The sequence below is a fragment of the Corythoichthys intestinalis genome, chromosome 15 (assembly GCF_030265065.1).
Source record: "Corythoichthys intestinalis isolate RoL2023-P3 chromosome 15, ASM3026506v1, whole genome shotgun sequence".
Lineage (NCBI taxonomy): Eukaryota > Metazoa > Chordata > Actinopteri > Syngnathiformes > Syngnathidae > Corythoichthys > Corythoichthys intestinalis.
The window spans coordinates 8,214,303-8,230,063 of NC_080409.1; the positions used below are offsets into that span (position 1 = coordinate 8,214,303).

At 41.5% G+C, this 15,761-nt stretch overlaps 1 protein-coding gene across 1 annotated transcript; it reads left to right on the forward strand.

Annotated features, from left to right (window-relative positions):
- Positions 1-277: 277 nt before the first annotated feature.
- asmt2 (acetylserotonin O-methyltransferase 2) lies at positions 278-15,442 on the forward strand. The gene is made up of 8 exons (XM_057859057.1): positions 278-470; positions 5,980-6,160; positions 6,873-7,002; positions 11,563-11,631; positions 11,702-11,820; positions 11,888-12,025; positions 14,599-14,721; positions 14,842-15,442. Exons 1-8 carry the CDS (start codon positions 390-392, stop codon positions 15,051-15,053), a joined length of 1,053 nt encoding a protein of 350 aa, XP_057715040.1. The 5' UTR covers positions 278-389; the 3' UTR covers positions 15,054-15,442.
- The last annotated feature ends 319 nt before the right edge of the window (positions 15,443-15,761 follow it).

A 15,761-nucleotide genomic window follows, 5' to 3' on the forward strand; every position in this document is an offset into this window, starting at 1 on the left:
ACTTTGACTTAGTTTTTTTTTTTTACCACAGTGTTGCTCAATGGAACAGTAGTTTTACTCAAGTACATTTTTCATCGTACTTTTACCAGCCTGGTACGGTCTGATCTGGTAAAATGTGTCAGTTAACAAATGAACTCCGTGACCGAAGTAGGCCCATAGAAAAATAAAGACGCCGGCAGCGCCATTCTTCCTCGCGGCCATTGGTGGAACTGCACCCAGAAGTAGTCGAAGACAGCTGAGCTCCTCCTTCTCCTTCTTCTCCTCCCCTCCACTCGACCTACCACAGCGCGGCTTCAAGCTGTCAGTTCTTCGGGAGCTTGGAGAATTTCAAGTCGTACTTTCCTATCTTCTTGTCCTTTTTTTTAATTTTTATTTTGGGAGACGCAGCAATGGCTGAGAACCTGTCACAGAGCGAGCTGGACTATCCCTTCAAACTACTTGAGTACATCCACGGATTCAGAGTGTCAAAGGTAATCTCTTTCATCAAATACTGTAGTAAATAGTTTTTAAAATTAAAATGTTCTTTTAATCAACCATGCTAAAGATATTTTTTTGCTTTTTCTTGTTTTTTTTTTTAATTATAAACATTAAAAAATTAATTATTAAAAAAAAAAAAGACAGAATTCTTTTTTTTGTCCCTTTTTAATTTAAAAAAGCATTGAAAAATTCACTTGTTTTTGTTAATTTCAATAGATTTTTTTCAAAACTAATCAAGAAATATTTTTTTCTTTCTAATGATTAAAATAAAAAGAAAAACGTTCAAAAAATTGAGGATTTCATGGGATTTTTAAAATTTGTTTTTAAAAAATATTTACACTGAAAATACATTTCTGAAAAAAATTAAATTATAAACATTCACTCTTAACTCATTGTCTGCCATTGATGGCGCTAGACGTCCGACCCGTTTGTTTTTATAATCGATTAATCGGACGATTATTTAAACGATTAATTGATTGTTAAAAAATTTCCCTTTTTTCAATTACCGTCACAATTTAACTTGAAGTTGTTTTAGGCATTTGTAAGTAACAATGAAGACAAAATGGATGACTATTTCCTTCAAAAGGAATATTTTATTACAGCTTCCTGACTTACCTGTAAGTCTGCAACTGTATTTTAAGTACATAAACCTTATTAAAGTTTTTAAAGGAAACCACGAATAGAAGGACCTATAGTTCTTAAAAGATAAATCTTAGTACAAGTTATAATATTTTGATAATAAAACCGCTCAATGTTTTCGTTTCAATAAAATTAGTAAAATTATTTTAACTAGTAGGTCGCCATTGTTGTTGACGTCACAGGGCGGTGACAGCACATGGCCACCCTGCCAGAATTCAACCTGCCACTCTTAAAAAAACAAACAAAAAAAAACGTGTCACTCATTAATTATGTAATGTAGTCATTTAAATACGCCACAAGATGTCAATGGCGAGTTTTACATTAAATAAGGATCAAGCAAAAGAGTGCGTTTTCATTCGCTTGACTGATGCCGTAGTTTTCCTTTAATCCACAGTGGGGTGTAAGGCAGAGAGAAAGAGTGGACACAGGCGTTCAGATTCGTAGCTCGGACCACGTTTATTGGCATAAGCTTCGGCAACTCCTTCACAACAAACATAAGTATCATTGTTACGTCCCACGGACGGCTCGCTAAGGGCGTAACATAAAATGAGCCACTCAAGTTCACAAGTGGCACAAATTTATTCACACAGTCAAACTCGCAATGAACAATATATACACAATGTGGATGAAGCACTGCTTCAGGGTAAGCCCAGGCCAAAACAACAAACAAAAGGAATCTACACTTAAACCCCACCCGCTAACTAAACCCTGATCGTGAAAAAGAACAAAGAAAAGACAGCCACTAACTTAGCTTCTTACACTAAACAAAACAGGAGAAAATGGGTTGAACAGAAATGGCAGCTTACCCCTACTGCTTCAGTGCTCTTATTTACAGTGGTGAACAAAAACGATCCAATAACGAATAAACACAAAAGACCTCACTGAAAAAGCGGGAGTGTAACAAAGTAGCGATTAAATGCACACGAGAGTGAATGGCGAGCAAACAGCTGGCGAGGACAAACGCTGCACGAATGCTATCAAATGCGACCTCAGCTGTCTGTTGTGTTTTTTTTTTTTAAACCTATCCTGATCAGCTGTTTGACACAAAGAATGGAAGTCTAAGTGCCCGCTTGGTCTGAACAGTTTTAATGTTTCACATTGAGAGTATGACATACTCCCATTGTGATCATTCAACATACCTCGTTTATTATGACAAAGCAGCGAACAGGAAGGGGTTATGGGGGAACAGAAGAAAAGAAACACAAGAGAAGAAAGAAAAGAAACACAAACAACAACAAGAAATACATTGAACGCCTACACTAACGACTAATATGTTGGTGCTATCGTCAGCTAGATGTATTTCTGGTTGACACCATGTGGGGGGCCTGTTGACCAGGGAAAGAGGGGGACGGGGGTGGGGGAGTCTATAAGCTAAGTGGTTGAAAGGGGTAGAGTTTACACAAATCAGCTCTGTGATCTGGAACCCAGTAATCGTGGGAATCCCTTGTGTGTAAGCCCGTTGGTGACCGACCCTACGCCGCCCCATCGCCACTCCCGGCACCGGGACCCCCCACCCGAGCGCACCCTATCACATCCAGCCACACGCGAGCCACACCAAGCACGTGACAGCCACGCAGACGAGCAGAGACGCCACGCGGGCGCCAACCCAGGGCCACGGCCCCCACCCAGCCATCCCGGGCAGGGAGGGCGGATGGTGGGGTGGGGTTCAGCGCAGCCCATGACTCCTTCCCGCAGCCCAGCAAAGGAGCGATGGCCCCCACCCCCCGGGATCCAGGCGCATCCATCAACCGGCTTTCATGGATGGTAAGAGGGGACGCACTACCAACTTTAGCAACTCGTTTAGCTCAACAAATACACACATAATACATGGCAATATGTAATCACAATTTACATAACTTTGATGCTGGGAGTCATTATCAGGAGTCTTGTTTGTTGTGAAGACAACACTCAAATGAACGTAAATCATAATGCAGTGTTTCCCACAGGATTTTAGGAGACTGTGGTGGGAGGGTCTCTGACCCTCGGGGTAGGGTGTGTGTGTACATTTTCAAGCCTGGTGTATCTCTTTAGGGCATTTTAAGACCACTGAATGTAATATAAATTGCTGTATATGAACATAACAGGTTGGTATCATCCTTAAGAACACACAAAGGCATATCAGGAATATTTCAAATTTAATCTTGAATCAAAAAGCCATGACACAAAGTCATTAATTCATTCACTCACTCATTCAATCCATTGTTCATTCACTCACGACTGACACACTCTGCACCCTGCCATTGAACATTTAATTTTTCTTGGCTTTGTGAAGAAAATTTCCATAGCTCTTCCAAAATTGAACGCTTCAGGGCTTGGTCCATTTTGGTCCATTTGGACCCCTTTTCTGACCCAACCACTTACATTTATATTTTACAGCCATAATCTACAATACATTTGTTTATATTTAAATAAATGATCACAGAAAACCTACATTTATTTTTGCTTAATTTATCATTTACTAAAGAGTTATGTTTGAAAGATATGGAAATGTTCACAGTATGGAATCCCCCTAATACCAAATGAAAACTTACCATGTGGAGTTTTATAGAGCCAGTGTTTAAACTGAGCATTTGCAGCCATTCAGCGTTCCACGACTTTCCGTGTTTGTCTGGACCTTAATGGCATGAACAAAATAATTATTCCTAGGCACACCAACAGCTCCTCAACTACGCTGAGCAACTTCCCCTTTCTCTGCTGTCCCTCTTTCAGGGGAAGCTGCCTCCCCTGCTGCCCCTATGTCATTCACCTGCTCCTCACTTTCTGTCCCTCTAACAGAATGAGAGTCAGCCGAAACTATCACTCGTCACTCTTGCGCGCCGAAAGTCGTCTCCACAGCAACACGGATGGCGAACGGGATAGCCCAGAATATGTTCCAATCCACGGTAAAATCAGTTTTAAATTACCAAAAACACATCGACACGAGTCATTTACAACAATCTGTCTCGCGCTAGCCATGTTGAATAAACTATGCTCTCCTCGTATGTTTACTTCCGCGCGCAAGTCCCTCGTCCTGCCCTCGTCGTTTTACTAACGTCACGTCTGCCCGTCGCTGTCTGTTTGCTGTGGCTTGCTACGCCCTGGAAATTGTATCCGCTGAATGGTAGCCAGACTCAATAGCTGGAACAGCGGTGAGTGGTGTACCAGGCAAAGTAGTCCCGACTATGAGCGCGACCTGTTGGCACGTGTGTCTGTGTGTGTGCACGCACGCACGCGCGCGCGAGAGTGGAGTGGGCTACAGCTGTGTAATCGGCTGACTGACGCATCTGATTATTATCTTTTTTTTTTTTTTTTCGGCGGGGGGGGGCAAACGAGACTGTGGCGGGCCGCCACAGTCTCGTTCATTGGTGGAAAACACTGATAATGGACCCGCACTAAATAGGAAACTACGGCGTCAGTCGAGGGACAAAACGCAGTCATTGGCTTAACCTCTTATTAATTTAAAACTCGCCATTGACACCTTGTGGTGTATTTAAATCACTACCTTACATAGTTTGGGTCACACTGTGAAGTACGGTAGAGTGGTCACGGGATGCCACCACCCTGTGACGTCAACAACAATGACGAGCTACTATTTATTTATTTTTTTTAATTTTACAAATTTTATTTATTTTAATTTCACATTATTATAACTCGTACTAACATTTATCTTTTAATAAAGATTTTGAGTATAAAACATTAAAATAATTTTCAGTACACAAATCAGACAAAAGTCCTGTTCTTTCAAATTTTTTAAAAAAGTATTGTTGTTGTTTATTTATTTATTTTTTGTCTTTTTGGCAAAGCACTGATATAAATTGTGTCAATGACTCGTTTACTCATTCATTCATGTCGCTATCAAACAGTTGTTCTTAAATACAATCCAAATCCAAATTCAAAGCACTCTTGTGTGACAATTTAGTTTGTGTTGAAAGGAGACAGCTTTTATATGAAGTGGTTATTTGTGGGGTTTCTTTATAAAAAGAAATTAAACTTTACTATCCAACAATGACTCAAGTGCTAATATGCTTCTCCAAAACACAATACAAACGGACACTTAGGACACGAATTAGCATAATCGCTAACTATCTCCGTGCTAATTAGTAACATCTCATCAACAAAGAATACAAACAATACAACTGGCCTCTAACAACACAAAAGACTAACTCTTTACACTTCATAATATTACTGATTCAGCAACCCAACCTTAGTGTAGCAGTGAAGTCTCTCTCTCTTCCTCTAATCACTAGCGCGTGCAGCCTCACATTACGAACAAACAAGGACCCTAACGGGGCAAAAATCGATTATCAAAGTAGTTGCCAATTAATTTATTAATCAATTTAATCAATTAGTTGTTGCAGCCTTAGATTGGACGTCTACTAGTGATAGATTGAAATTCACAGCAGAAGGATTATCGGACATCTACCGTTGTCAATTGTGCCGTAAGAGTCAAGTGCCTGAAAATATAAGACTGAGGTTGAATAGATCCACTTGTAAAGCCTTTTGTTTTACTGTTTGAACTTGCTTTTGCTTCTGAATTAGCTCATTAAATTGTCATGATGGCTGTATTGACTTGCAGATGCTGGTTTGTATTGGTGTGTTCTTAAAATTTAACAGCCAAGTCAATATTTACTCAAAACTAGAAACGGTGTATAAAAACGATAAAACAGGAGTGCTTTCTGCATTCCAGTTTGCAAACGTTCAAAAAAGTAATATATTCATATTATTAATGTGCTTCTCGTTTAACAGTAAATATTTGCATTTTAACATTATGACTCAAATATTTCCTGTTAAAACAACAAAAAAACTTTGAATACTTGATGAGCCAGGCAACCTTTCAGAGTTTTATATTCATATGCTACTTGTGATGCTAATTGTCTGTTTGAGGCCATCTTCGCGGCATGCGAGTTGGGCATTTTTGACCTCCTAGCGACATCGCCGTGCGCTCTGAGCGCCCAGCAGGTGGCGCAGGCCCTGGGCATTAGCACGGACGGAACCGAGCGACTGCTGAACGCCCTGGTGGGCATCGAGATACTCCAGGTGGAGACGCAAGCGGAACACAAGCCAGGTGAGCGCCATCACAACGTTTTCGGCAAGGGTGATATGGCGGATTTTTTGATGTGCAAATATAGACAATTTGAAAAAAATGACACAAAACAAGAATAGGAGAATTCTGCCTAAGGAGCCATATTCAAAGCATCGCCATATTTGGTAGAGTCGCAGGTAGCTCCCTTTCAGTCTCAAGTTATTAGGAAAGTTGTTTCCTTACCTCCCTCATTACACCCAAATTTAATAATCTGTTCAGTTTCATATTAAAATATCCTGCAAGTTTGATCATAAACCCTTTTTTTATTCTTTAGTTATTGCGAAATTCCTTTTCTGACCTTTGACCTCATGACCCCCCAAATCTAACTGCCTCGCAAGTTTGATCACCCTTTTATTCAACCTTTATCATTAAACTCCTTCTCTGACCTCTGTAACCTTTGACCTCATAACCCCCCAAATGTAATCACCTCTTCAGTTACATATTACAAACACACCTGCAAGTAATATCTCGAAAACAGTCAAACAACCAACCAAATTCAAAGCGCTGCCATATTTCTGACCTTTGGCCCTTTCTCTTCCTATCATAACCTCTACCTTGCAAAATCTTAATCCCATAAATCCTTTTCTGACGTACGTGACCTTTGACCTATCGAACCGGCGTCCTCACAAATAGGAACTCTTGTCGCTGTCTAGAAAATTGGTCTGCCATTTTATAATTGCCGGGGTCTTTTCAGTTCTCTACAGCAGCACCGACGTAGCCGGCGTCTACTTGGCCAAAGGTGGCGCCAAGTCCCTGCACAACATGGCCATTTACCAGTCGCAGACCACCTACCCGCTCTGGAACCACTTGGCGGATGCCGTGAGGTCGGTGTGAAACGAAACGTTGCACCTATACAGAGCTACAATGACGTCATCACAATCAGGGAATACTAAGAAATAACACTAAGTGGGTACTTTTTGAGATTGTTTCCAACCGCTGGGTGCCCTACCTAAGATGGCCGCAAGCTCCGCAAGATAATGATATGATTTCCATTCGTGTGGTGTCCAGTCATCCCTCTGACATGAATTTCAATGAGTTTACATTCCATTTCAATGCTTTGGCTTTGATAGGAACGTTGCCTCAGAGCAGCCATGTTGGTAGGGGCAATGAAATGTCTTTTCGTGCTTTTGCTGTGAACTGAAATGAGTTGATCACAGTTAGACATCTAATCCAAGGGCGTAGGTTTGGTCTCAACATTGGTAGGGACGATATAACAGCATAACCTGCATGCACACTTTTTGCTAGGGATGGGACATTAATAAGACCAATGAGATTGAGTGAACGGGCTACATTTCTCACGAATATGAACCTAATGAATTGATAGGCTAAATGATGAATGCTAAATAAATATGTATTTACTTAAACTAGCTTTCATGTGTATTGGTTGAGGTGGTACATCATCCTTTGTTTCAAGAAATATTTTGACAACTTCCAGAATAAATGTCTGGATTTCATTAGCAAATTTAAAATAGGATATTTGAACAAAAATTATATTAACATAGTTTAAATATAACTATGCATAATAAGGTTGCTTAAAAGTTGGTGGGGACAATTTGAGCATCCTGAAAAGTTGCTAGTGTTGTGTCCCTACAGTCCCTACGCAAACCTACGCCCTTGCCTGAGTGTTTTTCGCCATATACATTATACAGTCCCTGACAAAAGTCTTGTCGCTTATCCATTTTGTAGAAACAATTACTAATAACCTGACTTTTAATTATGCAATTGGTTTCAGAAATGGCTAATATGAAAGCTAAGCCCCTCCCAAATGATGTTTAATGTACAAAAATATATTTGTTTCACTGAAAAAAGATGTATAATTTAATGAAGACATAAAGTTCAAATTTTAGCAAGACAAAAGTTTTGTCGCCTACAGAAAGTAGTGTGAAAAATTGAACAAAAATTGTACTTCAAATACAAAAATATGTTTCATAACATAAGCGAATTAAGTTGTGGTGCTGTGGGATCCAAATTTATTATTTTGTATGACTTCCATGGGCTTGAAGGACTGCATCCATGCGGTTCGGCAACGATTCATACAATTTATTGATGAAGTCATCATGAACATCAAAGAAAGCAGTCTTGCATGCCTCCCAGAGGTCATCAACATTCTTGGGTTTCGTCTTCCATGCTTCCTCTTTCATCCTACCCCAGACATGCTCAATGATGTTCATGTCTGATGACTTGGCTGGCCATTCCTGGAGGATCTTGATCTTCTTTGCCTTGAGGAACATTGAGGTAGAGATTGAAGTATGCGATGGAGCACCATCCTGCTGCAGAATTTGTCCCTTTTTATGGTTAGGAATGTAAGAGGCAGCTAAGATTTGTTGATATTTCAGACTATTTATGTTGCCTTCCACCCTGCAGATCTCGCGCACACCCCCATACTGGATGTAACCCCAAACCATGATTTTGCCACCACCAAACTTCAGTGTTCTCTGAGTGAATCTCAGATCCATGCAAGCTCCAGTAGGTCTCCTGCAATATTTGTGGCGACTGTGGTGTAATTCAATGGAAGATTCATCTGAAAAATCCACCTTTTGCCACTTTTCCAGCGTCCATCCTTTTGACAGGCTGTGGGCCTTGGCAAATGCCACACGGTTTTTTAATTGTCTTTTGTTTAATGCTGGTTTCTGGCCACTGATTCGACCATGTAGGCCATTTCTAGAATGTATTCGACAAACTGTTCTGGTTGACACAGGGACTTCAGGTGACCAGGTCTCGTGGAGCTCTGCTGTAGTGGAAAAAGATCAAGATCGTCCAGGACTGGCTAGCTCAGTCACCAGACATGAACATCATCGACCATGTCTGGGGTAGGATGAAAGAGGAAGCATGGAAGACGAAACCCAAGAATGTTGATGAACTCTGGGAGGTATGCAAGACTGCTTTCTTTGATGTTCCTGATGACTTCATCAATAAATTGTATGAATCCTTGCCGAACCGCATGGATGCAGTCCTTCAAGCCCATGGAAGTCATACAAAATATTAAATTTGGATCTCACAGCACCACTACTTAATTCGCTTATGTTATGTAACATATTTTTGTATTTGAAGTACATTTTTTGTTCAATTTTCACATTACTTTCTATAGGCGACAAAACTTTTTGCTTGCCAAAATTTGACCTTTATGTCTTCATTAAATGATAAATCCTCTTTCTGTGAAACAAATATATTGTTGTACATTCAGCATCATTTGGGAAGGTCTTAGCTTTCATATGAGCCATTTCTGAAACCAATTGAATAATTAAAAGTGAGGTTATTAGCAATTGTTTCTACAAAATGGATAAGCGACAAGACTTTTGTCAGGGACTATACAACTAGGTCAAATTTTCAATTAAAAAAGAAAAAAGATTCTTTGCACATTAAGAATCAAAGTCAACCCTAAAAGAGTGACACTAGCCACGTTTACATGCTGACTTTTATTCATACCGATTCAAATCATTCCGAATGGAAATTTCAGATCAGCTGTTTACATGTCACTTCATCTATTCCGATCAAGCGTTTACATGTGTCTGCCTTTATTCCGAAAGGACGTTTGACAACTGCCGTCTGACATGCGCAGATTAATCAAAACAAAGCGTCACGTTGCAAAACATGGAGATTGATCGTCAGAGTGCTGCTGTTTTAACTTTAACCCACTTGTTGTGTTTGTGGGGTCATATCCGCTTCTGCTGTTTTGCTCTTTTGCCTTGTAGTAGCCGATTGTCAGCGTTTTCCACCGGTTTCTAATCTGGTCAACGCTCCGGTCTATTCCGGCTTCGTGTAACCTCTCGTGAACTTTTTTAAATAGTTCACTGTTCCTCGTTTTACGCCCGTCTAAGCGAGCAATTGTATTCAATTCTTTTAAAGTTTGAATTAAATACAATCTTTCCGCCGGACTCCAATTAGGTGCGCTGTGCTTGGAAGCCATGTTGCAAGTGACGTTACTTACGTCACCACGTCAGTACGGAGCATGCGCAGAAAGAACACAACCAGACACCATTCCGCTTCCCTGTTTACATGATATAATTTTACTTCTAATCGGTTTGGGAAAAGGAATATTCCACCCCTGTGAATCGGAATGAAATTCCATTCGGTTTGGGCCTATTCATTCCGAATGAGGTGTTTATATGGAACACATTTATTCGGTTTGAACATCTAAACCGATTGTAATTGGAATATTTGGCTCCATGTAAACGTGGCAACTGTTAACTGATCCACTCCCTGCGCCAACCTCCTTCTCCTTTTGGGGTTGCGTGCAGACAGTAACTATGGTCTGCAGGGGGCGTCATTGCAACTCTAGAAGCGCCAATTATAATAGTAGACAATCACTTGCGTGCTCCTTGTGTGCATGCGCCCCTAGCAAATTGCCACCCGGGGCAACAGCCTAACCCAACCTTGCCAGGAACCGCCTTTGACTCAGATGCAGGTTGGACTTTCAGTAGCAAAATTACCGGCGTGTTCCCCACCTCCACAACATTTATGTCTTTTTGCATGACTCACAGTGGCTGCTGCTGGCCGAAAAAAACTACTAATATCCCTCCTCTTCGAAAGGGGCAGAGGAGGCGGCATGTTGTCGAAATGTTGTAGTCAAGTGTGGGGTGGGGAGGAGGGGTCAAGTCATCAGCCAATTAAATGTGCGTTTAAGGGGGGAAAAATGGATCCACACATTCTGCAAATGAAAAGGGGTAAATGTAAGTCTAAAGAATAATGAAAGTAATTCACTTAATAATGGTAGGGTCAATTCTATCCTTACAAAATATGGGAAGACAATTCAAATTACCTATATAACTCATTATATAATTGAAATAAGGTTGCTTAAAAGTTGGTAGGGACAATTTTAGCATCCTGAAAAGTTGCTAGTGTTATGTCTCTACCGTCCTTATGCAAACCTACGCACTTGGTCCAATCCATTTGAAGTGGGAGCGGGGCAGCCAAGCTGCCATCCCACCTACTTCAAACGTATTGGACGTCTATCGGCATCAATGGCAGCCACCGATTCAAAAGAAAATGCTTTGACATTGATTAAATAATTGATTGAGAAATAAGCTACAGTATATGTCAATGCATTGACTTTAACGGGAATGTCGTCCCGAGCAACATAGCCGCCCTGAGGCCATATCGGTAGGGGCCATGAAAGGTCTTTTCATGCTAATAGACATTGGTTCATTCGCTGCCAGCCCACTTCAAACGAATTGGAAGTCTATCACTCTCAATGGCAGCCAATAAGTTAAGTGTTTCAACGAGTCATGATAGTGATTACTTCCCATGAAAGTGAGTATTGGGGGAAAATAAAAAGTTTAGTATAATATCATGGGTCAGAATCGGCATCGATGCGACACTAGTGAAAAGCCAGGTGTCGAAAGGAAGCGGTTGGTGTTTTCAACGCCTTCTACGTTTGGCCACAGGGAGGGCAAGAACCAGAACGAGAAGGTCTTCGGGATCCCGCCCGAGGAGATCTTCCAAGCGATATACCGGTGTGTTTCCGGAGGGGGTGGGCGTCCAACGTCCCTTAGTCTTCGCATTTTGACTTTTTTTCCCCCCAAGCTCCGAGGAGGATATGCTGAAGTTCATGGGACTGATGGACTGTGTGTGGTCGCTGGACGGACACGACGCGGTGACGGCGATCGATCTCGCTGGCTTCCGGAACATCGTTGATCTCGGAGGTAGGAAGGGGCGGGAGCGCGTCCGATCCGATTCGCCAGTAACAACCCATCTGAAACGCCCATGCAGGATGCACTGGAGCGCTGGCCCGCCACTTGACCAAGGCGTACCCTGGTTCTTCCGTTGTGGTGTTTGACATGCCGGTGGTGGTGGAGATGGCCAAAAAGCACTTCCTGCGGGAGAGCGACACCTTCACATTCCATAGCGGTTAGTTAGCAAGTGTTAGGAAAAGGTCAATTGAGGGCAAAACAGCACCATCTGCTGGATCTTGTGACGCGTGGCATTGTTGCTTTGAATGGAAACGGTGACATTGTTACAAATGATTACAAATTTTTAGGGCAAGTGACTTTTTTTTGGTAGTAGATAAAACGTCTGTCCGTCCCTCCGTCCGTCCATCCATCCATCATGTACCGCTTAGACCGGGGTCGGCCCGTGGAGGCAGCAGCTCTAGCAGGGAAGCCCAGACTTCCATCCCCCCAGCCACTTCAACCAGCTCATCCAGAAGGATCCCAAAACTTTCCCGGGCCAGCCGAGAGAAAGTCTCTCCAGGGTGTCCTGTGTCATCCCCGGGGCCTCTCGCCGGTGGGTCATGCCCGGAACACCTCTCCAGGGGGGCATCCAGGAGGCATCCGAACCAGATGCCCGAGCCACCTCAACTGGCTCCTGTCAACGCGGAGGAGTAGCGTCTCGACACAGAGTCCCTCCTGGCTAGCTACAAAGGCTAAAGAAGCTAGATAAAACATATTGTTTGAATTAATATTATATTTAATAATATATATTGTACTAGTAGTATAGTGTAGTCATAGACTAATGGGTCACATTCACCAGACACTGCGCCACGCCTTCAAGTAGGGGTCGAAGTCGGTCGCAGTTATTCTCTAAAGCCGGATTTAGGTCGAAAAAGTACGAAAGCTGTACCGCATACAAACAGGAAGGATTGTCTCAGGAGTGGTTCGAGGATTCAAGGTAATTATTATTATAATTATTATTATTATCTTTCGTACCATGCATACATTTTGAAACGTTGTGAAAAAAATCAACGGGAGAAATTAACCGCTACAGCAGGGTTCACTAAATCCGGACCTCGGTGACACTTTTCCTGTCGTGTTTTCAACGTCTCTCTCCCCTAACACACCTGAATCAAATGATTATGTCATCAGCAACCTCTCCAGAAGCCTGATATGATCCTGATTATTTTGATTCAGGTGTGTTGGAGGAGGGAGACATGGAAAACACAACAGGAAAAGTGGCACCGAGGTCCGGATTTAGTGAACCCTGCGCTACAGCATTGGCGTCATAATTCGCAATATTAACGTAAAATAAATGCTAACTGCCCGGTTTTTTGCTTTTAACCAAGACTCAAGACTGTTTTACGTTCATATCTATAAGAATTCAGGGATTTACGCATTTATTCCCGAAGATTTCAACGTAAAAAGCCATTTGTGGTTATGAGGCGGCGCCAGAGTGACTTTAAGACTAGCAGCACATTCGACATGTTTACGTAAAATAAATGCTAACTGCCCGTTTTTTTTGCTTTTAACCAAGACTCTAGACTGTTTTACATCCATATCTATAAGAATTCAGGGATCTAAGCATTTATTCCCAAAAATTTGAACGTGAAAAGTTCTTTGTGGTGATAAGGCGGCGCCATGAGCACATTCGACATATTTGTGTAAAATAAATGCTAACTGCCTGTTTTTTTGCTTTGAACCAAGAATCGAGAGTGTTTTACGTCCATATCTATAAAGAATTCAGGGATTTAAGCATTTATTCACAAGAATTTTCACCGGAAAAGCTCTGTTTACAAATGGCGGCCGCCACATTGACTAACAGACTAGCATCGTGCTTCGACATATTTACGTAAAATAAATGCTAAGTGCACGTTGTTGTTGTTTTTTTTGCTTTTAACCAAGAATCGAGACTGTTTTACGTCCATATCTATAAAGCATTCAGGAATTTAAGCATTAAGTCACAAGAATTTTCACTGGAAAAGCTCTGTTTACATATGGCGGCCACCGCATTGAAGGACAGACTAGCAACGTACTTCAATATATTTACTTAAAATAAATGCTAACTGTGGGGTTATTTTTTTTGCTTTTAACCAAGAATCAAGACTGTTTTACGTCCATATCTATAAAGAATTCAAGGATTTAAGCATTTATTCACAAGAACTTTTAACGTATAACGCTCTTTGTCGGTGTTTCCACTCAATCAGCTTTGATGGAGATAGGCCGCCTATTAATCGGCCCCGCACCCCGTGTCCCGTCAATATATTATGAAGTCTATGGTGTAGTAGTGTAGTAATATGTATTGAATAAAATTTGATTTAAAACATTCATAAAATAAAATAACTAAACCTAAATGACTGCGATTGGCTGGCTAGCATGTTGAGGGTGCACCCCGCCTCCTGCCCATAGTTAGCTGGGCTTGGCTCCAGCACTCCCGTGATCCTCGTGAGGATAAGCGCTCAGAATGAATGAATGGATACATCTAAATTAACTGAAAAACTGCAATTTTGGAGCAAACACTTTGCGGTTAGTAAACTGCCACATCCTGTTGATTTGGAGGCTTTTTCTAGCTCCCGTCGTGTTAATCTTGGGCCACTTTGGACAGCTTCCTGTAATTTTGAATCATTTCTGGGTTACTTACTGTTTATTTTGCTGACTTTATGTTGATTTTGCGGCAATTGCGTTAGATTTTTTTTTTAAACTCACATTTAATTGAGTACTCTTACACATAAGATTAACACTATTAAAATTTTGAAATTTATGCCCCTTTAGGAGATTTTTTCCAGAATGAACTTCCTGTTGGCGACTTGTACATTCTGACTCGCATCCTCCATGACTGGTCAGACGACAAATGTCTCACCCTTCTCAAGAAGATCCACGATGTTTGCAAACCAGGTGTGTTGTATTATTGTTGATGTATTTTTGAAATAAAAAAAAACAAATAGGTTTGAGGCAGCCCTATTGTAGCCACAGTATTTTAACATGGAGGGGGGGTCTTATGATCATGTGATACAGGCGGCGGCGTTCTGCTAGTGGAGGCCTTGCTGTTGGAGAACCGACGCGGGCCCCTCCAGACGCAGCTCTTTTCGCTCAACATGTTGATGCAGACGGAGGGCCGCGAGCATCCGCCCTCCGAGTACACAGGCATGCTCCGCCAGAGTGGTTTCGGCGATGTCCAAGTGTGCCGTACGGGCAAGACTTACGACGTCATTTTAGCTCTCAAATAAAAAACAAAACGAAAAAAAACGGACTTTTTCTGTCGCTGGTATCCAACAAATACTGCAATGTTACATTTTAACGAAATTTCTATACCTTTACTTTTTGGCGCTTTTTTTCAATGCTTTATTGCTGAAGTAAATGAAGGCAACTTTATTTAAAAAAAGGTGTTTATACATGTTATATGATAAGTGGGACTTTTTTTCTGGCGCTGAATAAACATTAGAACTGTAACCTGGGACGTAGGTTTGGTCTCTCTCAACATTGGTCAGAGATTCCGACATTTGATGCAGGTCGGACATTCCGTAGCAAAATTAGTGGTGTCTCCCTCATTTCCACAACATTGACGTCTTTTTACACGACTTACAGTGGCTGCTGCTGGGCGAAAAAACTTCTAATATATCTCCTCTCTGAAGTGGGCGGAGCAGGCGGCATGTTGCTGACATGAATCTGTGGGGCCGTGTGAGTGTGTGTGTGTTTGTGGTGGGACGGGGGGCTTCAAGTCATCAGCCAACCAAACGTTTGTTTGAGGGGGGAGAAAAATGGACCGGCACATTCATCAAGTGAAAAGCGATAAATATCAGTCCGAACATAATGAAAATAATTCACTTAATAATGGTCAGGTTCAGAGGTTGCGCTAGACATTTTCGTTGTCTGTCATTTTGACTGACAGGGTCATAAAAATCCGGTCATAATCTATTTTTACCCGTCACTTAAAT

Coding starts and splice junctions, on each gene's coding strand:
- asmt2 (XM_057859057.1), top strand. CDS start 390: ATGGCTGAGAACCTGTCACAGAGCGAGCTGGACTATCCCTTCAAACTA. Junction 471..5,979: donor ACGGATTCAGAGTGTCAAAG/GTAATCTCTTTC, acceptor TGTCTGTTTGAG/GCCATCTTCGCGGCATGCGA. Junction 12,026..14,598: donor CACCTTCACATTCCATAGCG/GTTAGTTAGCAA, acceptor ATGCCCCTTTAG/GAGATTTTTTCCAGAATGAA.